The sequence below is a fragment of the Wasmannia auropunctata genome, unplaced genomic scaffold, assembly GCF_000956235.1.
Source record: "Wasmannia auropunctata unplaced genomic scaffold, wasmannia.A_1.0 LD336092.1, whole genome shotgun sequence".
Classification (NCBI taxonomy): Eukaryota; Metazoa; Arthropoda; class Insecta; order Hymenoptera; family Formicidae; genus Wasmannia; species Wasmannia auropunctata.
The window spans coordinates 1,921,989-1,944,905 of record NW_012026798.1 but is presented as its reverse complement, the minus strand read 5'-3'; the positions used below and the strand labels follow the sequence as shown (position 1 = coordinate 1,944,905).

The 22,917-nt window shown below is 41.8% G+C and overlaps 2 protein-coding genes across 2 annotated transcripts in view; one reads left to right on the top strand and one right to left on the bottom strand.

The window, feature by feature from the left end:
- The window catches only part of LOC105462945, a 54,146-nt gene extending 36,037 nt beyond the window's left edge, over positions 1-18,109 (top strand). The window contains exons 9-10 of the mRNA XM_011709888.1: positions 13,066-13,349; positions 13,452-18,109. Coding sequence (XP_011708190.1) covers positions 13,066-13,349; positions 13,452-16,535 — 3,368 coding nt within the window. The 3' untranslated portion in view covers positions 16,536-18,109. The remainder of the gene's footprint in view (positions 1-13,065; positions 13,350-13,451) is intronic.
- Positions 18,110-18,314: 205 nt separating this feature from the next.
- On the bottom strand, positions 18,315-19,550 carry LOC105462943 (fatty acid-binding protein homolog 5-like). The gene is made up of 3 exons (XM_011709885.1): positions 19,213-19,550; positions 18,574-18,678; positions 18,315-18,437 (listed from the first exon to the last, which is right to left on the bottom strand). Exons 1-3 carry the CDS (start codon positions 19,453-19,455, stop codon positions 18,381-18,383), a joined length of 405 nt encoding a protein of 134 aa, XP_011708187.1. The 5' UTR covers positions 19,456-19,550; the 3' UTR covers positions 18,315-18,380.
- Positions 19,551-22,917: the final 3,367 nt, after the last annotated feature.

Here is a 22,917-nt window from a genome sequence, read left to right as displayed (position 1 = left end):
GAACTCGTACGTCGCTCACGTGTTCGGTCTACGTAGAAAGTGAGCCGTGCCGTCGCGTTTTGGTCCCCCAACCGGAGACGGCCCGAAGATCCGATCTTCGGCCGCCGAGGATCACATAGGGCCGAAACGGACGAGGTCGAGAAATGTACATGTCAGCGACATTGATCGCCGCATGACGCGACGTATAGAAATGGAATCTCATCGCCGTACGTTCTGCGATAAGATTGCGCTAAGTTATGCATATCGCAGCACGAAGTATTTTACGTCTCAAGTATTTGAGGAAACAATGCAAAAATGCCCGTCGCGTTGAGATCGTTACGTTTCTAAAAATTTTGTCCAGCAAAGTCGTATCGCTTGTTTAAATAACAGTATCGCTTTTTTTTTAGAATACGAGAAAGCGAGTCTATTGTAGGGTATATGCAGCTTTTTTTTTTTTTTGATAGATGCATATTACATATAGTCTTTCTTGTCACGTTTTCCGTATACATACGCGAGTGCATCGCATAAGAGCGAAAATTGAAATGCATTCAAATGCACTCGATGCGATTTACATGACTAAAGGTAGAGTGCATTCTGTAATGACCCGCTTTTCGTACTTTTACGATCCGCAAATAGCTCCTTCTCATTTTACTCTCCTTGGTAACAAAAATAAAATGGCGAACACTTTTCTTGTAGCATTGATCAGCCGTTACATTCGTGATCGTGCTTGGATAAAGAGCCGAGATCAGTCGAAACCATGCTGTCCATACTCCCAGTAAAATGTCACACGGGTAGAGATTATCGTGTTTCTTCCGTTTTTTTTTACATTACGCAGATACGTTATCTTCACTAATGGCCTATATGTCACCGTGTCGAGCATAATCGACTGCAGCTTTAAGAATATTGATGGCGCTAGGAATCATAATATTTCTTACAAATCTTCATCGAGGTCAGTTCCGGCTTTGCCAAATCTGTGAGAAATGTGAGCTTGATTATTGCGACTAATGTGCGGCCTAATGAACAACGAAATTCGAGAGATAGCAAGTTAACGGAAGTAGCGGATATGTCAGCGTAAATACCGTACGAGAAAACTTGTTTCCTCTAATTGACTTCGAAACTGATTCTATTTAACCCGCATCGGCAGCACCGCGCAAAACGGAAATTGATGCCCAATAAGGGTAATAAAGAGCAACGTATTTGCGCCATAAATGTGCTTTCTCGATAAGCGGAAATATTGAATGTCAAGTAAACGAGTCTCGTTAACGTGGATATCGTAAATTTTCATTATTAGATAAACAATTTTTTAAATGCTCGTTACGACTGGGAACGAAAAAAAAGTTTCTGAATCATGATTATTTATAATAATAAAGAAGAGATAATGTTTCAGAGCAATAATTAGTAATCAGTGTGACATAAATATCACTTTAATTATAAAGTTAAAAGGCAAAGATTATTCATCCGTTAATTAAATTGATGAAAAATAATAAAGTGGCTTTATATAAAAGTATAATGGTATATAGAAGTATGAAAAATAACAAAATGGCTTAATATTTAAAAAAAATGCTATCTCAAATTTTAAATGAAATAAAAAAGATTATTAATTCATTTTACAAACAAAAATCTTTAATTACTCCAATATTAAAAAAACGTTATGTGATATTTTGTCTGACTGTTGATTATTGCTCTGCACATTATCTTTAGCACAAATTTGCAAATAAAGACATAACGATTATTTCTCAAAAAGAGAAATTGCTTCGCTTGCATGAATTAAAGCAAAAACATTTTTATGTCCGATTTTAATATTTTATTCTAATTTTTTTTTGTTTCTTTTTAGTTTTGCTTTTCTATTAAATACTCATCATTATCACGTTTGAAAACGGATTTTCTACGGACTATACGCGAGAATCATTGTTCTGTTAACGACGGCGGTATTTTTAATCATTGAGAAATAACGCTTACGCACACGCGCGATAAGGGTAAATTGACAATTAATTTGATATGTATATTTCGGGCAATCGTAAGATACAGACGTACAGCAATTCGCCATTATCGCTATCGCCGAGCAATTTCAGATAATTAACAAGTACCATCATACGTCCCCGGCATATCGCGTAGTACCGTTATTGACGTTCGAATCGGGCGCGCGACGGTCGTCCTGCCGCGCTCGCGTCCCTGATTCGCCGCAGAGCGGCCAATTGGGCGACGTGCCGCCAATTGTCGCCGGTCGCGGAAGGGGCTTGCGGCAGTTCCTCTCGAGCCTCGTATATGGTTACGGGTCTGCGTCTTCGGGTCTCTCCCTCGAGTGCGTTTTCGCGGGTATATCGTGGTGCTCGCGTGGTGCCGGTGATCACCGGCTCTTCCACTGGTTGTATTCGCGCCGGGCGCGTCGTTATCGCCGGCGGCCTTCTCCGAGGACCGGACCGGACACTGGCACGAGGCGCGGACGAGAGGTACGTTCTCCGTAAGACAGAGAGAGAGAAAGAGAGAGAGAGTGTGTGTAATGCGTTGCACGCGGCGCGTCCGTGCGTTCCCTCCACCGTCGATTATTGCCGGGAGAATCCGGGGAACCCTGAATTGCGTATTTAAATTTGGAGGTGACGCCGCTGCGACGAGGGACGCCGCGCGCGGTGCGGCGTCGTCCCTCCGCCACATTTTCGGAATAGGCCACGTCGAACGACCACGGGAGAGAGGACCGCGCCGTTGTTGCCGGCCGGCGAACGACGGTCGAGGGACCGGCGTTACAATCTCGAGACGACGGCGGCGGGTGCCCCCCCGAATCCCTCGGCCGTGATACACGCGAAAAAAAAAGGCATTCTACGCCGCGACGGTCGGGCGCTGCCGTTATCACGAATAGGCGTAGAGCTCCGTTTCCGTGTCCTACGGGCGAGAATCGAACCCAATGACGTTAATTCCGGTTTCGAGGTCTGGACCACGCCAATGTTGCCCACTCTCTTTGTTTCTTTTTTTTCGTTTTCTCTTTCTCTCCCTGAATCTTCTAGATGTAGGATGAACGTTACGATTTGATATCTTTTTTCTTTTCTCTCTCTATCTCGTGGTGATCGCAGGAACTAATTGCGTCGATTTTTTAATCAAGGCCTGCTCTGTCTAGAAATTTCTTGAACATTTGAGACGAGAGTTTCTTCGGTTCTCGCCGCTCGTGCGAACGAAAAGAAGGAAGCGGGCTTGGTGGAGGAGAAAAGGACTTGTGTGTGCCTCGCGTCATGCGAAGCGTGTACGAAAATACCGTGTGTGTGCGTTGTGAAATCCGCTGTATTGTGTATTATAACCTGTCGTCATCGCGTTGCGGTCGCGTCGAGAGCAAATAGTCGCATTACGCGATTTTGTCAACTATGACTCGCACCTCTTCGTCTCGCGATCGAATCAGATGTAATTCCGACAGGAATTTAAAACTTAACGTTACAAACGTAGGTTTGAGTTTCGCGTCTCGCATTTTTCTCAGGATCATCTGATAGAAAGAAAAGTTAAATTTCGTAGAAATTTTTTTATTTTAATTTCTATTATCGAAATTATACTAATTTTAAAGATCAATTTAAGCCATCTAGTCATAGAAGTACAAATTCCTCCATTGATTTCGTGAAGAAGAATTGCGCTTCTTAAATCGCTTCTCGAAAGTAAATACGTTGTCTTGTTCAGCGAGTTTTATATATCTTATCGTGTTGTGTGCGATAGTTTTTATTATCATAATTATATTAGCATATAATGATACCATTTAAATACGTTGAGTGAAGAATGTCGCACCTTATATTGTTATCTAGCTATTTGTCATTCAAAATGTTATGTTAGATAATTATTGTTTATTTTTATATTAGATATTTATTTTTACAAGCAGTTTAAAAAATTCGATAACGCTGATTTCCAATAGTCAAGACGTCATTAAAAAAAAATCAGGGCATATGTTTCGGAATTGTTCAATTCTTTCCTAGTTTTCTTGGGAAATGGAATAATTCCGATCGGAATTTCATTTCGAACTGTTCCGTGATACGTGCTCAAGCACAGGTTACAGATGGCAAGCGTCGACGTGTTAATCCGTTGACTGCGGACCACTCAGAAGCTCGTTGTGTACCCCCAAGTTACAGCTGTCTTTGTGTATGGAGCACTTTTGCGCGATATACAAGTTGTTGATATATTATATAAACTCCGCCAAATCCTGCATCAACAATGTTAAGATCTTTGACAAAAAAAAAGTCGAATGCTTAAATAGTACAATACATAATGATTATTTTCGTGTGTATAGTTTACAAGAGACTGATAACAAAGGCTTAAAAAGAGCTACTTTTAAGTAATCTCTTGAAAATTCAAAATATTTTGACACTTCATTTTTTAGTTTTATAAAGATATAAAAAATGAAATGGAGTAAGAAATAATTCTCAAATTACAGATTGTTAACCTGGCGTTGCAGAAATGAAAATATTGTATGTACAGTTATTAAGGTGGAGTTTATTAAGTTGCAGTAATTTAAGAATTCGTGTTAACAAAAAATTTTTAGAATGTTTTAAATAATTTAAATTAAGTTTGATCTCCTTAGATCTGAAAATTATGCCAATGAAATTATCAAAATTATTTTAAAATCTTTTTATAAAAAGGCTGTGAAAATAAGTATGTGTATGTAATATCTGAAATTTGTTATATCTCGCTTTAGTAACGTCGAGCTCTGTGGATCATTTTTTTACACTACAAAAAGACAAGGAGTATATTTGATGCTCTGAAATTGCTATTTTCGTTTTGTCAAGCGCGATACAACGAGTATGAGATAGGGGAGAGGCCCTCGAAACTCGTCGGCAGGCAGATTACAATTCCGCCTTGTGTGATTCGGCGCTTCTTTTCATCTCGGCGTGTGACACGGATGCAAGCGCAGAACCGAGGGCCGATAACGACAGGGACGAGAAGTAATATGCGGAAATCAGTGCGGACATGAGCGCCTAATCGGTTAGTGTAACCGGCGACACTTTCATGAAAGACGTTTCCCGGCGTATTTTTATGACGATGCAATTAATTTGCCGATCGTATGTCGTGTGTGTTGCTGTCGTCTCTACGTATTTATAGACTCGAAAGTAAAGCGCGTGTCTCGTTCCTCTCGAACGTTCAGGTGATCCCTGAACGCGGCACGAGGTAATCGGATCTATCTATTGCCACGCTTTGGAGCACCGGTCTCGTCTTACGCTGAATTTAAACGAATTATCGTAACGCATAGAAAACATGACGCACGTATTTGCTGCTCCATATCGGCGATCTGCTGTTCATTTTTTCCCTTTAACACTTTTTAGAACTTAGGTTTTAAACTTTGTTTTCTTCAGGTATAGTCGACTCGATGCCAATCTTAACTCTTGATTATACACACTTATTTTTTTTATTTATGTGGTTACTGTACAAGGATCTGAAAAATTTGTCAATCTCTTTATCATAAGTGTTCGAGATAATTATCGTGTTGTGATTGATCTTTTAAATCGATGGTAAATGAACGAAAACATATGTTTATTCGTCCAGAAATAGTCTAAAATCATAATACATACTGAAAAATAATAGCACTGAAAAAAAGCATGATTTCTGTTTACAAATTCTATCAATAATAGTAATCTGAAATGTGATTGGGGTGTCAGGCTCCAGAGTGTATAATATAGGGTTAAACCTTCCTTGACATTAGGTACTAAAATTAACATAAGATAAAAGCTAAATTACTGTCGTTCTCGACACTTTTACGATTTTACTAATATTCCGCTTCTTGACGAGTGTTCGCACAAAACCTCACGATGCAGTTTACGGGGTGCTGCCGAGAGATGCGCCGGTTGTAAGATCGAAACGGGCTTGTGTTCCGATGAGAGAAAAGATGATGGAAACCGGGTGCGGCTAGTACGGTCGAAAGAAACGTACCAGACTTACGATCTGATCGAGAAGTATCTGTGCAGTTTTTTTGTTCCTTTTTTTCTTCTTCGAGAGCGACCTACATGGCAAGAATTATCGCTGCGCCGCGCGCAAAAAGCGAAGAAATGGATTTTCAAGAAATAACGCTCATGTGGTCGGAACGCTACGAGACGTTAATCCTGGCAACTGCTGCGATAAATATTAATCCTTGCGCACAGCTGCGCGGTTTTCTTGTAACTCGAAAGAACGCCAGTGAATTTATATACGTAACAGTGTCGGGGCGAGTTTCTGTATATAAGATTATGATAAGACATGCGTATGACTCTCCCGCAGAAATATTTTACTCGAGACAAAACTTTTAAATTGACTTTTGCTAATTTTATCGATAGCACACACTTAACGTAAGCGAAGCAGCATCCACAAGTTTCTGTAACGTTGAAAATTTATAATAAGGCAAGCGTGTGTGACTGCAGCGATGTTTTACTTAAAACATGTCAATTAATTTTTGCTATCTTTGTCGACAGCATTTAACGTAAGCGAAGCTGCGGCATCCGCGAGTTTTCTGTACATAAAGATTGTAATGAGACAAGCGTGACTTTTTACAGGAAGATTTTACTCGAGATAAGATTTGTTTTTTTTCGACGGAAGATGGAAATTAATGAATCTTGTAAATTTTAAAACGCACACAGGCAGTTGCCGACGCACTATTTAGAAATTAAAAGAGCGATCGTATGAAGTAGAAATTACCGCTACGCGGGAAATTATGCAAAAACGACATTCAGAAAGCGATACTGAAGCGACGGGTTTCACGTGTGGTATCAGGTGCAGCAACCGCAGCAATAACGTTAACGCAAATAATAGACGTTTTTCTGCATTCTAATAACCATAATTTAGCGCTATCCAAACGTCATGTGCCGTACGGTATGCGCCACAAGTTCCGTGGTCCGCTGGCTCTTATCTACGCTTTCCGCGTTTCTTCCTGCTCTTCTTTCTCCCATCGAAGCGCGAGCGTAAAATCGCCGCGTTTCACGTACGGAAGGCGCGAAGGAACGCAAGCTGGAAAGGGCGGATTTGTCTGATTTTTGAACTTCTTTATAAAAGTCGCGCGAGCAGAGAGGAGGGTGTTGCGATGAGTGCAACAAACGGGCGATTGTGAGGAAAGCCCATAGAAAAACGTAAAGCAGTAAGACGTAAGCAGTAAGCAAATCGGCCAATCACAGTACACGGAGAGAATTTCCTTTTAAAATTTACCCCGAAAATCATGGTTAATCGTGGAACAACGTGGCATTTCGACAAATTTTACTGTGCACTACGATAAATTTGTTGTAGTGTATATTTAAAAAAATAGTGAAAATCACATGAAATTCGTCGAAATACTATGTTGTTCTATGATTAACATGATTTTCAGGGTAAATTATAAAATAAAGTTTTCTCCGTGTAGAAAACGAAGGCAATAATCTTACGTTTTTTACTGTGATTGGTCAATTCACTTACGCCTCAAACACAATGAAAAGGAATAGAGAACAGGCAACAGAGAATAAGAATTTTAATCTAGAATTTCAGAAACCATGTATTCCTTAGGGTCCATCTACAATGAGAGTAGTAAGTCGTAAGCCGTAGGAAATTGACCAATTATACAGTCAATTATTCTTCTCATATTCGATTATGATTGGTCAATTTTTTACGGCTTACAACTTACTCTCATTGTAGATGGACCTTTAGTGTACGGTTTCTGATAGAATTAAAATTCTTACTCTCTGTTACCTGTTCCCCATTACTGCTTTACGTTTTTCTACGTGTCATAGACTTGAAGAGCTGCGATTTTCGGGCCGAAATGGCCGGGCCCGAGAAAATTCGCGTGCCCGTATATGCATCGTTTGTTCTTAAATAAACGCCCCGTCATTACTTCAGATAACTATTTACGTAACGAGCAATGTGCGTCGGCGGCTCTCTGTTGCCGAGGCGAACGAACGAGCAACCGCACCGACCGGCATGATGCGTCCCGTGCCGGCTAATTAAACTTGCCATTTATTGCTTCGGAATAATTACGAGGCGCCTATCGCTCTTTTTAACATGGGCCTTCTCCCGCTCTCTTTTACATACTCTCCTTTGTCACACTCTGGCGAGCTGTGTGCGCGAGTGCCATTTTGCGATTCTTATTGTTAGAATAGAAAACTCTTCTCACGTGTCTCTCAAGCAACTTCATCCGTCTTCCATATTCCGCGCGAATCCCAAGGTTAAGCTCCGGCTGCCTTCCGCCGAGATCAGAGGGGTCGGGCAGAAGCCTTTTTGCTTCGAAAAAATTCCTACTTTCTATATATAAAGTGGTGGCATATGAGTTCCTTCTTTTCAAGAGGGGGACATTCGTGGAGAATTGCACGTGGGTACTTGGAAAAATGTCCCGAGGAACGAAAAATTGTCGAAAGTTTATCTTTTTTGCTTCCAGTGTTAAAAGTAATCATTAGAACTCTCGAAAGACTATTTAAGAATTTGGAAAAAAAAATTATTAGGCGAACAACTCTTCTACCTACAAATTCCTATTTTGTTACGCTTATCAGATTCTTTTTGAAATGTATCGAAAATTCAAGAATTTATCTTTTATCTTAAAGGATCAGGACTTTTAAAGCAACTATATGAAAGGTCTGATAATTTCTTTTCGGGAATGAGGTATTTTGGAAGGTTTGTTCGAAGCGTAAAGGAAACGTCCCCTTGTGTGTATGTGACGTGCACAGAGATTCATTTCGTCTCGATGCAACTTTTGCGTAATGTAACCGACAACTGTCGATCGAGCGCAGGTATCCCATTTACTTTTCGCGATCGGTTTTATTTATCGCACTCGCGACTCGTGCAATTCCTTTTTAGGCCGCGCGTCTGGTTTCTCGGGCGTGAAATATGCGCCGCTGCGCCCCGACGTTTTCGTATGTAAATCAGCGAGGCCATTACAGGCAATCATTTCGTCGTCGATCCGCAAGTGATTGCATGGACAGGACATTGTTAATTAAAGATCCTCCCTCTCCTTCCATCCTCGCGCGAAAGATTATTCGAAAAGTGCGATCAAAAGTATGTACATCAATGGTGCAATTCCTTTATGTTGCACTTGCCCTTGAATAGCCATCCTGTAAATGTCCAAATTCTTTACTATTTCCATGCGTTTTTTTTTATAGTAAATTCGTACTTTTGTCATAATCGTAAATTTCCAACTTTCTCAATCTTGTTTTCCTGAAAAGTCATTATTTCCGTTGCCATCCTCTGAAACCTCGAGACTCGTAATATATCCTGTCTACAAATATCCCGCCGTTCTACATTCCCGTACATATCCGTACTTTTTGGAAACATACGCCGCCGGCTCCGTAATACTCCGAATCTCTTACGTCTCGGGATATAATCGAGAGAAACTGGGCTCTCTCTCTCTTTCTCTCTCTTTCTTTCTCTTTTTCTCACATATAAATACACGTACACGCACATGCCCGCCCCTGCGTGGTCCTCCTGTGTGACTTTGGTTTAAAATTAACTCTCCCTCTTACTCTTCGCGAGACTCGCGCCGAGACGCGGCACTCGCTCTGTGAAAATGAAAGAGAGAAATACGCGGGAGAAAGGAGGAGGAGGACACGCACGCCTGCCCTTTTTCCTCCTTCGCTCTCTCCTAGCGAGCATGGCGAGCATGCCACACGAGAATTCCATCGTGTGCTTTCCGACGAACTGAAATTGCGCGACGCGACGCGACGCGTCGGGCGTTGGTCCCGTCCGTCGCGACGTCTTTTCGATGGTGACGCCTCGTGGAACGCAACAGTTCCATTCGCGCACTTTAGAAAGGTTACTTCATTTAGAGAGGATTGCCTTAAATTCTTATGTTCCTGAGAAACGCGATATTGCGACAAGCGTTAAATGCGACGACATTAGAATGACATTGATTATAACGCTCGCCATCCGGTTTTATATGTCCGTGTGCCAAAGAGATCTTTTTTTACACGCAAGATCTATATCCATACAAGAAATAACATTCTTATCATTTTTGCGATAATACTTTTTAGTGGAATAAGTAACTCGAATGTCGAAGATCACTTTCGTGATCAGTTCAGGGGGATACAAAGGTGTGTTAATCAAGAACCGATCAAGAATTAACTCTCTATGACTGTGGGCTGAGGAGAGAGCTTAACGTAGTAATTTACGAGAGCTACTACTACTTTTCCAAGTTATTAAAGCAACTAGAAAACTAGTTTGTAAGCTATATTTTTCTATTCTGTATCGACAGATGGTTTAAACGTGTAACGATTTAATAAAAAGAATTGATCTCTACGCGTATCTTTCGAAACTTATTAGAACCAATAGTAGTTAGAAATTTTTTTTTTTTTAGGATGGTTTGCGCGATATATCAAAGCGGAAGAGACTCTTGCGGATTTTACGTATCGAGAAGCTCTCGGAGAGTTTCTCGCTCTTGCTCTTGCAAGGTCAACGTCCCAAGACTCGGAATATGTGACTGTGCGGGATATTATTACCCGAAATCGTGCGATATTATATGACGCTCTTTGGCGAATCCGCAAGCGGATTTCTAAGTGCGTTAGAAGCGATCGAGCGCGTGGGAGAGAATCTCGCGAGTTGGCACGAGTTCGCGTTGGTGGCAAAGAGACTTGGGACGAAATTAAGAACGGGTTGTTAAGCGAGCGCTCTCCGCGTGGGCCGCGCTTTTTTTTTTTTTTTAGTATCCCCTAACCAGTTTCCACATCAACATTTTCCCGGCCAGGTGGGCAGACGGATATTTCTCTATCAGCTGCTCTTTACACCTTTCTACGTTTTTTTTTCTACTTCCCTTCTCTCTAATCGTTTGCTCTTGTTTTATTTTGATCCTGCGGCAGTGGCGAGACATTTTCGCGCGAGCATCTCTACAGAGAGAACTCGCCCTTTCATCCGTAATTTAAAATATTTCTGCACGTTAGCCTTAATTTTTTTTATAGAACGACGGTAAATTTTAATTATATTTTTTATATATTTGTGTGATGAAAATAGTCAAATGATTTTTTTTACAAGGAAAAATCTCAAGAAATGCTCATAAAATTTATTATATGAATTTAATATATTAATAAATATGTGATCACAATGCAAAATGAGGAACGGTCAATATTAATTAGTGATATCTTTTGGCAGTTTATTTAAATTTGCAAACCGATAGGTTTACATAATGAATACGAATTCATTATTCCAAATTTCATTAATCCAAATTACCTACTACATTATATTAATTAATATTAGTTATTCTTCAATCAAAATTAATTATGTTAATTTACTGCCTTTTATTACATAATAATAGTAATAATAATACTACAAAAAAGATTTTATTTGTAATTAATATATGTTGCGTTTGTCGTTTCTCTTGTGAAAATTCTTGACTTTAGAACAAAATTACTCAAGTTTTTCATAAGCCAAATACAAAGGACTTAAGGAAGTGCAGTTGAGGACTTTTCAAGAATCGAGTATGACAATCAGGTCGATTTTCAGGTCCATTTACGTAACGGGCGACCGTAATATCATGGCGAAATTCTTTGCGCCAGAATGGAAGTGTCGATGCCTTTTGTTGTTATCTCGCCACTGCATTGTCGCAGAAAATCAAGTGCAAAAAGTGGAAAGAAAAGATGCACTTGCGAAAGGGGTAGTTATTCCTCCGTCACGCGATTATTCCCCGTAACAGACGTATCGAACGGGTCGATCGATTCGACGATTTCCGAGGTCCATCCAATCGGACGAGGGGGTGATTCTCCTCCAACTGTCGCGGTGCACAGGTGGGTGGTGCGTACAGATGGGGCGGGGAGGAGAAGGAGAAACAGGAGGAGGAGGAGAATGCTCCGGGGGTTCTGGACTAGATCGATAATGCATCTCTTGGCGGGCGTAGTTCCTCTTAGTCACCGGAGGGCGATCGCACCTGCGAGGAGAGAAGAGATATTCTTCATTTTAGAGCCCAACCCCGGCTTTCGCGAGAGAAGGTGCTGTCGCTCGTGTCGCCGTCCACCGCCCATCGACGTGCGTGCATCGACGTGTACGAACGTGCGAAGTGACCCGCGGGACATCGCGCGGAATATTAACTAGGGATCGACCCCTCGAAACGTGGGTTAGCCTCATATCCGTCTTCGGATTCCCGAAAACTCCTCGATCGATAGTTACTTCGATATTTCCATCGCGTCTCGCGGGTCACCTTTCAGGTACGTACCGTGTCCTCTCGTTACGTGAACTCGTTATTACAGTGCGTGCGAGCGTATGTGGTTTTCGAGAGTGATCCGCGATGCTCCCTGAATTATCGAACGAATTATGCTGGCACTATTATCTTATCTCATTGTCGCGTGCAATTATTAGCTTCCGCAATGTGGATGCGGAAAACAACATGTCTCTTTTGAAAATTATAACCTGATAATTATCTGGAATAAGAGGAATATTCTTCTTTACGGCTTCTGTACACCATTTTTAACACTTCCTTTTATTCTTAATTTCAGCGTAATTATGTTTTCCATCAGAATTTTCATCAGAAAACGTCTTTTTTTAATTCCTACTAAAAATATCAAAAATTTTACGAATTATTCTCGACGATTATATGATCGTGAAATAAAAAGGTAATATAATTTGTGCGTTCGTGAAATAAAAGATAATATAATTCGTGTGATGATTAAAATATTTGATGTAAGGGTGATAAGTAAGTCTATATTGCGTAATGTCTATTTTAAATACGATTTTGTATCGAAGTGTCTTATTAGAAATTTATCCAATTCTCGGTACTAAACTCTCCGCTCTATAACTATACGAGTTTAAGAAAAGAAATACAAGTTCATAGAAAGTTAAAAAAAAAACATGAAGATTGAAAATAAAATATTGTAATTTCATGTACTTGATACTATTTAGTGTCGGTATCTTTGTAAAACAAGATGTGAGAGAACTTGTAAGAACCCAAGAAAGTCAATAAATTATTAGAGAAAAGACGCGCATGCAGTGTCACGTTTACTCGTACATGCGCATTTACTTTTCTGCGATAAAAAATCACATTGTGGAACTTTGTTTCTTGATTTGATACGATTCGAGACGATACGAGATGTACACAAGAAATGGTAATACATCGATTAAATAATCGCGGTTTCTACGATAAATGAAAGTAACAAGAGATGTAAAAGATATAACAGCGAATTTATTCATCAATATCAGCTCTAATCTCTCTTGCGTTTATTTCAGAACCTCTTCAGCATGCACTGATCGTAGCGGATAATGTAGCGGACAGCGAGGATTCCGAGGACGAGTGGAATTATTATCGTGCCGATCCGAAAAAAACAGCCGCAGCGGCAGCTGCTACCGTAGACGAATCCCTCAAAGACATTGAGGCGCTCATTCCACAAAAGAATCTCGAGTCTGTCGAGGTAATTTGCTCGGAAGTCATTCAGTCTTCGAAAGCAGAAAACGATATTAAATGCGAAGGAACAGCGAACGATATCTCCTCGCCTGAGCTTATCAGCATCGACGTAAGTCTATCTTGTCGCTCTTTTCTCGCCTTCATTGTTAAACATGTTTGTGTTTATTCAGTGCAAGAGGATGTATTTCGAGTAATACCATTGTGTTTTCAGATAAGCGACGAGAAGAAGTCGAGCAATTCGGAGCAGTCTTTCGTAGATCTACAGGAAGAGAAGAAAGAAGAACAGGACATGGATTTCCAATTGAATCCGGAGGCAGCCGAGTTTGTGCCGTTATCACCACCGTTATTGTCCAACAGAGAGTGCTTGAAGGATTTTGCCATTAGCGGCTCTCCTCTAAAACACACGCAGACGATGGATGATATTCCTGTACCGAGCGAGAGCGAGTTCGATAAGGAAGTGTGTCATCGGCCGAAAGAGATCGAAAAGTGCTTCCCGCACGAGGAGAATGCAGATCTCCAGAATAATAGCTCGCATAATCTGGACGTATCCGAGATTTCGTCGACCAAGGCCGAAATGGGCGACGACGAATCTATGATGCATATCATGTCTACCTCGCAGTGGCAGACGGATATCTCTTGTCAGTGGAACGAAAAGACGCAAGACGACGCGGAATCCGAGGAGGAGAGCGACGTTGTCGTCAAGGATAATCCCATGGCTATGTCACTCACCCCGGGTAACTTGATGGCGGCGTTGGAAAAAGATGTCGATCTGAATGCCGTGCACATGTTGGACGATAGTTCGGATGGTGCCGAACAAGCGAACACACCACCGCGTTCACCCGAAGTGCCTGAGCCACTTACGGTGATTAAGGATCAACTCACCGAGGATCGCGCGAACGCATTTGTCGAAGATGTGGGCAAGAATCCGATCTTATCTACGTCAACACCACACACAACCCTAGATGACACTGTAAACTCCTCCAATATTAGCTTCGACACCTCGTACACCTCTTCTCAATACAGAACCGATAGTGATGAACCGATAGATTCGGATCTATTGTATTCTTATGAAAAAATACGCGATCCCATTGCGAGAAAGGTACTGCATAATACGGAGGGGCCGTACATGCCAGGATGTAAGCTTGACGAGTTTGAATACGATAAGATAATGGAAGAACGGACTATCAAAAATATAGACAGAACATCAAAAGAAAGGGAGTCTTCTGACATAGGAGAAGAGAAAGTAAACGAAAGTATGGACTTTGAAGAGAAAGAAAACAAAATTACGGACTCCGAAGAGAAGGAAAACAAAAGTTTGGACTCTGAAGAGAAAGAAAACAAAATTATGGACTCTGAAGAGAAAGAAAACAAAAATATGGACACCGAAGATAAAGAAAACAAAAGTCTGAATTTCGAAGAGGAAGAAAACAAAAATATAGACTTCGAAGAGGAAGTAAACAAAAGTTTTGACTCCGAAGAGAAAGAAAAGTCTCGTTCAAATTTTATTGCTGCAATGGAATCGATAAACTGGGAGAAGTGTCCAAAACCGCCGATATTGGAATTTGAAATACAGTGTGCTCAGCTTAGGAAAGATAATCCTCAGGCTTTTCCTGAAAACTCAGGTTTAATTGAATTACAGCACAAAATGGAACTTAATGAATCGAATCAATCTAATAACTGGCCGGATTTCTATGAAACAGAAAATGCGAAAATGCCCTTATCTCAAAATCCCGAGTGTAGGGTTTCCTATCTTTTCCCTCATCAAACAGAAAGGAAAAATATAAGCGAAGGAGAGTTTGACGAGAAACGTGTTTGTGCTGATGAGGAATTACATTCATCTGATTCGATGATACAACCTAGCAGTGTGACGGATCTGCAATCTCAAGACAAGTTGCCTGGAGACGTGCCGATAAGAACCACGACACTGACTGAGGACTTGCTCACTTGCCCAATTGAGCAAGTACAAGCAGAGAAAAAAGACGCGGAATTTCCACCATCTGATAATGATAAAGAAAAAATTATTTTCGAAAGTATTCCTCCGAAACAGGAAGAGACTGAAGAGTCACAGAAAACTGTAGAAGCATTATTAGAAGATACCGCAACGATAGACAAATCGAAAGAAAAAGTTAGTGGAATCGCAACGGAAGCCGTCGAGTTAACGAAGGCGGTCGCCAACATCGTAGGCCCAACGAAAACGAAGACGACTACGACGACGAGCGCGAAACGTCCAACGAAAACGACTACGACGGCGAGAGCGACAACGGTGTCGACAACGAAAACGGCAACAAAATCGCCAACCTCGCCCTCTAAGACGATCAGTGCAGTCATGCGAACAACGTCGTCACCGGCACAATCGACTGCGAAGAAACTGGCTACGAGTACCGCGACTCGTCCTAAACAATTGGTGGATGGATCGGCCAAGGCAGCAGTCTTGAGCGTCAATGGTAAAACTACCGTTACGAAGACAGCAACAGCGAGAGCCAGCTCTTCCCCACGTGTAAGCGCTGGTACGAGACCAAAAACGACGACCACCACCGCCTTGTCGAAAGTAAACAGCGGGACATCGATCGAGAAGAAGTCAACGTTGAGTGGTGACGCGAAATCCGTCAGTAAGTCCGCCACCGCGAAGCCAGCGAGCGCCACTCCTAGAACAACGACCACTGGCACGACCGCGAGGACTACATTGGCCAAAACGTCAACAACGACCGCGAAAACGTCGACATCCAGCGTAACGCCGAAACCACGATCCGTGTCCGCGACTTCAGCCGTTAAAATCACACCGACATCGAAACCGTCTACAATCGGCTCGTCGAGGCCCAGAACCGCACCGACTTCCGGTGGCACGACCAAGCCGCGCGAAAGTACCGTTAAAACGCTCACCAGTAAGTCACCGTTGATCGACAAACAGAGCAAAGAGACCGTCAACAAGCAAATCTCCCGTTCCGGAGCATCGGCGCCCAAGACGAGTGGTCGCGCTTCCGCATCTGTCGGTAGTTCGACACCCACTGGCGCTACAAAGGCACGCACACCGTCGGGAAAATCGGTTGGAAACGCTACAGCGATCTCGCCGACGAAGAAGACTCTGACATCGAAGACCGCGTCGAGGACCACCCCCGTCACCGTGACGAAGCGAGTATCCTCGGGTGAGACCAAGGTAATACAGAATGGAATTCCCAAGGAGGACGTGACCAAAGCTGCCGTCATAACAGCCACGAGCATGCCCGAGGACGACGTGCCGCGAAAGGACGCGTCGCCGGTGAACGTGCCGACCGATAATCAGCTGATCGCCGATTGAACGGTCGATCGGTAAGCCGCGAACTGTCCGCCAGCTTCGCGACAGCATACGTCGGCCTATAGGAATTACACGTCGTCGCGGGTTTAACACGTGAACCAATACATAGGTTTTTCCTTCTTATTATTGTTTAACGGACAGAACACGACCGCGCGTCGAAACCACATCCACTGGAGTAGTGCGTTTAAGGGGATTATACATGTATGTCAAACCGAAAAATTTTTTATTCTTGCGTGAATGCATACATACGTGACAAGGGATGTTCGTCTATCAGGGAGAGCGAGGCATAACCTAAACATTGCTTTCGACAACTGCTGCCTTATCGTAATAAGGATCGATAGTCTTGTTATGTAAATATAATTCGGATGCGTTCTCATGCGTCATTATTTTGCAACCGTGATCCACGGGCCTGAGATTGTCTGGGAGAGGACTCAGACGGTGCTCGTGACGGCCTGAGAAAATGGACTTTCAGCACCGATACGGCAGTACGTTAATCTTTAATCTTTAACAAAAGTTGATAAAATATACGGATTTTTTTACAATTTTTAATTTTATATACGCATTATAATTGATAACGATTACTCGCGACACAATTTTTTACTCGAATGACAAAAAGAAACTAAAAAGAGAAAAGCAAGGGAGTAGAGGGAAGCGTATATTTATTCTTGTTTGTTCCTATTTTTGAAGTTGAATTCATTGCGAGATATATATTGACTCGTAATCATGATATATAATGCTATCTTATCTATGTGTACAGCACCCTTAATGATTTAATGTGATATCTTACAGTACTATTAAATAAATTCGAATGATACGCAAGAGAAGCCAAGAAGAAGTTCGTATATGTACATGAACGGAGAAAGAGAAAAGGAGTAGAATCCAAAGGTTCAGTTGAGAAAGAGAAAAAGGAATCAAAGAAATACTCGTGTGTGTCTCGTATAATATTTCGGTCGTTCTTTTTAAATCTTCTTTAATCAAACGTTTGGATCCTGCTTTTCGCATTTCTCGACGCGATCGACGTTGGCGATTGTCGCGTGCGTTTAAAGCTTTTTTATACATTGCACAACTCGCAATTCTCTCTCTTGCGTCTCGACGCTTCCCAACTGTTGGAGCGCGCGCTCGGATCGACAACGTTCGATACTGTGCGTTCAATTACTGTGGAAACTTCGGTCGAAGAAATGGTTTCCTTTTCTTTTTTTTTTTTTATTTCGCTTGACACTCCCCCCCGATCGTGGAATATTATTACTTTCGTCTGATTTTATCGCAACCGAAACATGCACGCGCGAAGGTTTCCAAGTGCGCTCAACGCGAGCGTTTTAAACGAGAGCCTTCCTGCGAGCGCAACGAGAATCAAGGATCATAAAGTGACCCGGCGAGTTTCTTTTGTAAGGTGAATATCGTTTGATTCGAAAGGATACGCGAGCGAGTCATCCGCGCGAGCGACTCGCGATGCCGATCTGGTACACACGCACAATATTCAATATATGATATACAAATGCGGCTCCGTAGCAACGAGAGAGTGTAGCTTAGCGTTTCACATGCGCGTTTCGTATTCATGTTATTCCGATTTTCTTGTGTACGCGTATTTGTCACCATTTTCTTCTTTTTTTTTTCTTAGAATTCATAATTGAATAAATAAATATTACGTTTGAACAGTGTTATTCAGCATTACATGTACGTCCCGCCTCGTCGACTCACCTTCGCCGCTTCTCGTCTCGCCTCACGCGCATCTCTGAGAAAATGGAGTGAAATGGACAAAAAGGAAAGAGAAGCACTTTTATATACATTTCAATCTCTTTAATGAAATGTGATATTATGTATTGCTATTTTTAAATTAGGAAACCGACTTTACAGTCTTTTGTATGTACGCTTGGCTTTAACGTCACTCTTGTTGGAGGATAGGTGCTGAAATGGAAAAGAAGAAAAATCGTAAGGCGAACTTTGTCTATATTTAAATATACTATGAACTTGTATTACGTCATTGTCATGTATGCAGAATCGTTTATATAATATTGTTATCTTTATCGGAAATTACACTTACCACAACCATTCCGGTGTCTGTGAATTCGTAAACTCGGATCGCTTTGAGGTCCGCGGATAAGGTGGTCTCGGTTTTGAAACCGTTGCCCTCTTTCGTGGACACGCTCTGCGATACAAAATCAATGTATAATTACATAATCGTTGATATTGTAAAAATAACGGCAATAACTCGCGACAATGACGGCAGAATGCGAGATACATAATTTTTGCATTGAAACCCATTGGTTTCTGTATCTTTTAATCATCACCGAGTTATACCTCTATGCGTTTTTGTATGAAGAAAATAGAAAAAAAAGACTCACTTCTGTCATTTAGTTAGCGCGCAAATTAACGTGAGTTTTACAAAAAAAATTCGAAACATCAATATTGTACGTAAAAATTGTTTTACTAATTTTCGACACGGAGACTAATCTATCTAATGTTATCTTCTTCCTAAATATCAAATCTCTTGGAATCTCGCAGCTTTTTTTCCGAAGCTGCATGGAAGAAGATATTTCGAGCGCTAACTTCTAATGAATCATTGAATTCAATATCGAAGAGTCTTCCGTCGTATTAATTTTAATATTCATATTTGATGATGTAATGTCACTCGCTCAATATACACGATTGAAGCGAGATAAATTCTCTCAGCGAGACCCACCTTGAAGACGAGACCCTGGGATGGAAGCTGTTCGTCGTAGACCTCTCCGGGCTTGAAGGTGGCGGTGACGGTCTTACCCTGGCTGGTGACTACGACGACCCACTGGTCGTCCTTCTGCTGGATCTCCACGACCGGCGTGGCCTGCAGAAACGCGTCGGCGAGGTCGCCCTTGCCGAGGCTCTTGATGTAATCCTCGAAGTTCTCGCTCGACACATATTGGTACTTGCCGACTATCTGCACCATGGTGAACCGAGTGAGGATGGCTTGTCGCGCGCACAAGTCAGGACCTGAATCGCCGTCGAAGAAAGACAAACGGCGCGCCGGGGCGCGCCGGCTTTTATAACGACATCCGGGGGGGGATTTCGTTTAAGGGATCTCGCCGGTACCGCGATAGAGTGAGAAGGAGAGAGAGAGAGGGAGGGAGGCAACCGCCGCCGGCCAATCTGCGATGATTCCAGACAAAGTATTCGACGGATTATCGTCGACGGGTTGATAGAGACCGGCCAGTCAGTCGTCCTATCCTGTCGTTCCATCATCGTTGCTGATATGTACCCCCCGCGCACGGTGGTGGGTGCGCGCGAGGGGCGAAAGAGGAGCTGCATTTATTTGCGTTTGTGTGCGCTGGTCTCTGCGGCTTACATCCTGCGCTGTGACTCAGTGAATTTTAATGTCTTTCTCAATATCTTAGAAGCATCCCTGCAACACGGCGCAGGATTAATTTTGCCTTACATCATAATTTTTAGATGTTTTACTTTTAAAGTCAAATGTATATAATGGTCGACTCTTCAAAGATCTCTTATTATTATAAAAAAATTATTTACATTTATTGCAGCATTATAATTTCTATTAAATATGAGTTGGACGCACATTTTTTTACCATATTTTTCGCTTTTTACTAGAAAATAACGAGTAGAAAAAGAAAATGCGTTATAATTACATTAGTATCTTTCGTTTTTATTTAAACATTCGAGGCCATTCGAGGCCAATATATATCGACTTGATAAAGTATAATCGCTTAAAAAGTAATATCCAATCATCCAAGTTCCACGAAGTCCGAATGTCACGTTTGAGCTCGTCGAGTTAATCAATATAAAATAAAGTATGAAAAGCTTACATCATCGAAAAAAAGATTACAAGTCTCGTCGCCGGCAGAACGAATAATCAACATTTGCGATTGTATTTGCAAAGTGAATCGACAAGTTTCGATAGTTAATACTCATCAATTGAAAATTAGGGAAGTAAGGCAGTCGCAATTTATTTAATTTTATGCGTTGCGTTGTCCCGGTTATCGATAATTCTCCAAACTTTATCGCGTATCTACCTCGAGAACGAAACCTATATTGCTAAAACGCGCAAACAATATTCGCGCCGCTTATCGCGCAGGGGACAAAGTTAAACGAATACAGGTGGAGCTATCGCGGACGCAGGCGACGGCGGGCATCGCGACGCATGGTCGCCGGCTGTAATTTGAATAACACTTGAGACGGAGAGCGTCCACACAAATATACAAGTCACGTATGTGTCCGAGCGTTAAGCCGCGCCGATCCGTCACCTGTTCGTTAACATTCTTTGCCGATTACGAGGGAGGATGCATACATGTGTGGGAGAGATTCTCGCCGATGCATCGCGCGCGGAAAATAAACGCCCGATCAAAAGTGCCACCGTGTCGGCGTTTGCGAAGGTTCTTATCTAAATTTACCCGATAGATACGGATAACATGTATGTATTTATATCTTGACCGTGGGTTAGGTGAAACGCGGTTCCAGCGAGCGTTTCGCACTCGCTAGACGAAGGTCAATGTTCATCGCTCGTTAGTCATTAATAATCGTCGCTGTCGTTTCCGTTAAAAGAAAATGCGTCATTATGCAATTAGTAACGAGGAAATCATCCGTGAGCGAAAAAAAAAGAAAGTGTTCGAAAAAGCCATCGTCATGCCGCCGCTCCGTAAGAGCTCACTAAAATCCTCCGTCCTAATTTCCATGATTTTTTGAATAAATTTCGCGATTTCTTGGTTGTAAAAGCAGGACATTACACTCGTAAATTCGAATAGAATCTTCAATAAAAGACAATGAATTAAAACTGTCTCGCTCTTCATTTAAGTACGCGGGAAGTGATTTCGGTTTGCAAACTCTGTTACTCGAGATCGGAAAGATCTCGGAAGATTAGAATTGGCAGTTCTGGAATATGAAATATTGGTCCAGTCTTTAAAAGACTTTATTTATAGTTCTAAAATTAAAAAAAAATTGTATACCTAGAAAAAATAATTATTTTTAATGCGATAGATATTGTAAAAATAATCTCTAAAGCAGCAGGACAGTTTTCTTCGCCCCCTCCGAGCGCTCGATGAGAGAGTTTATCTCCGACATCGGCGAAATATTATAGATACTGTTATTCAATATCTGCCGGCGATGTTAAGCGATAGTGCTTACTGCACTACGCATGCGATCTCCGTTTGACGTTTGATCTCCGATGCATCGCGTCAGTCGTTGATACGGATAAGAGGCATTTACAAGTAAGCACTTGGCCGCGCGCTCTCTACTTCAAGGGCAAGAAGGAAAGGGGAATTATGCGGGATCGAGGGAGAGAGAGAGAGAGAGGGGAACTTCTCGCGGATCGCCGGTCCCGGCGGTCCCGCCAGTCTCGCCGTTCCGAAACCACAAGTACGGCTGCATGAATTGACAGCTAATTGCCGGTGATGAGCACGCATCAAAGACTTCGGCGACGCGAGGCGAGGACGCGCTGCTCCGGTCGGTCCAGCGCGCCGGGGTCACGTGACGTCCCGTCGTCTCACGCGGGATGAATGAGCTTGTTCCCATTAAGAACGTGTACGATTCTTTACGTTGCGGGACGCTCAATTGAATTTATTGTACCTACGTGTATGCATTATCCCGTTTGCCGGTTCGGTTTACGAACAATCGCGCGATCGATACGTCGACGGTCGCTCCTCCGGTCTCCGCCGCGTTATGCCCGCGCCCGAGTTCGACAATTCCTTCTTCTCCGCGTTCATCTCGGACGCTGCAAAATGGGACGAATTATTGGCGACTCACGCGCGGAATATCGAATGTACGATCGGCAATAATTTCATTTACAACTATAAAATTAATTAAAACTATACCGGCGATTAATTTCTACTATTTATGGCAGGAGAAAGAGGAAGGACAGAAAGTTTGTATAGTCAAATTGAGAGCGCGATTTGCGAATTTATTTCAGGGAAAGGAATAAATGGACACAGTTCTTCATTGAGATATTATTTACTACTATATTTGGGATGTAGAAAATTTATTTGTAATACAAAAATATTTATTAAAAGTATAGGAGCTTTCTGTCATTGAAGACAGGCCGGAAAATTTCAAGTTGCCTCGCGTTTCGCCACGATTCCGTAACTTTTAGGAAAAATGTCTGTTTTCTGATCTAATTTTCCTTAGGACACTTTACAGATTGAACCTGAAATGAATTATAAGAAAAATGTATTATAAAATGTATTATAAAACCACAATATTAATTCTAATTTTCATGTAAAAATTGATATTATTTAATTTGTTACCATTTTGTAATAACATTTTTCTAATATCTGTTTTAGATTCTGTAAAGCAAATAGGTGTTGTATGGAAAATTACACTAGAAAATAATAAATTGCTTCCTTAGAAGTCGCGGAATCGTAGCAAATAAATAAATTTTATATTACAAATGAATTTGTTACATCCT

Excerpts from the sequence above, each read along its gene's own strand:
- LOC105462943 (XM_011709885.1), bottom strand. The coding sequence starts at position 19,455 with ATGGTGCAGATAGTCGGCAAGTACCAATATGTGTCGAGCGAGAACTTC. Across the intron at positions 18,679-19,212 it reads CCCAGGGTCTCGTCTTCAAG|AGCGTGTCCACGAAAGAGGG; the intron begins GTGGGTCTCGCT and ends TTTGTATCGCAG. Across the intron at positions 18,438-18,573 it reads CAGACACCGGAATGGTTGTG|CACCTATCCTCCAACAAGAG; the intron begins GTAAGTGTAATT and ends TTTCCATTTCAG.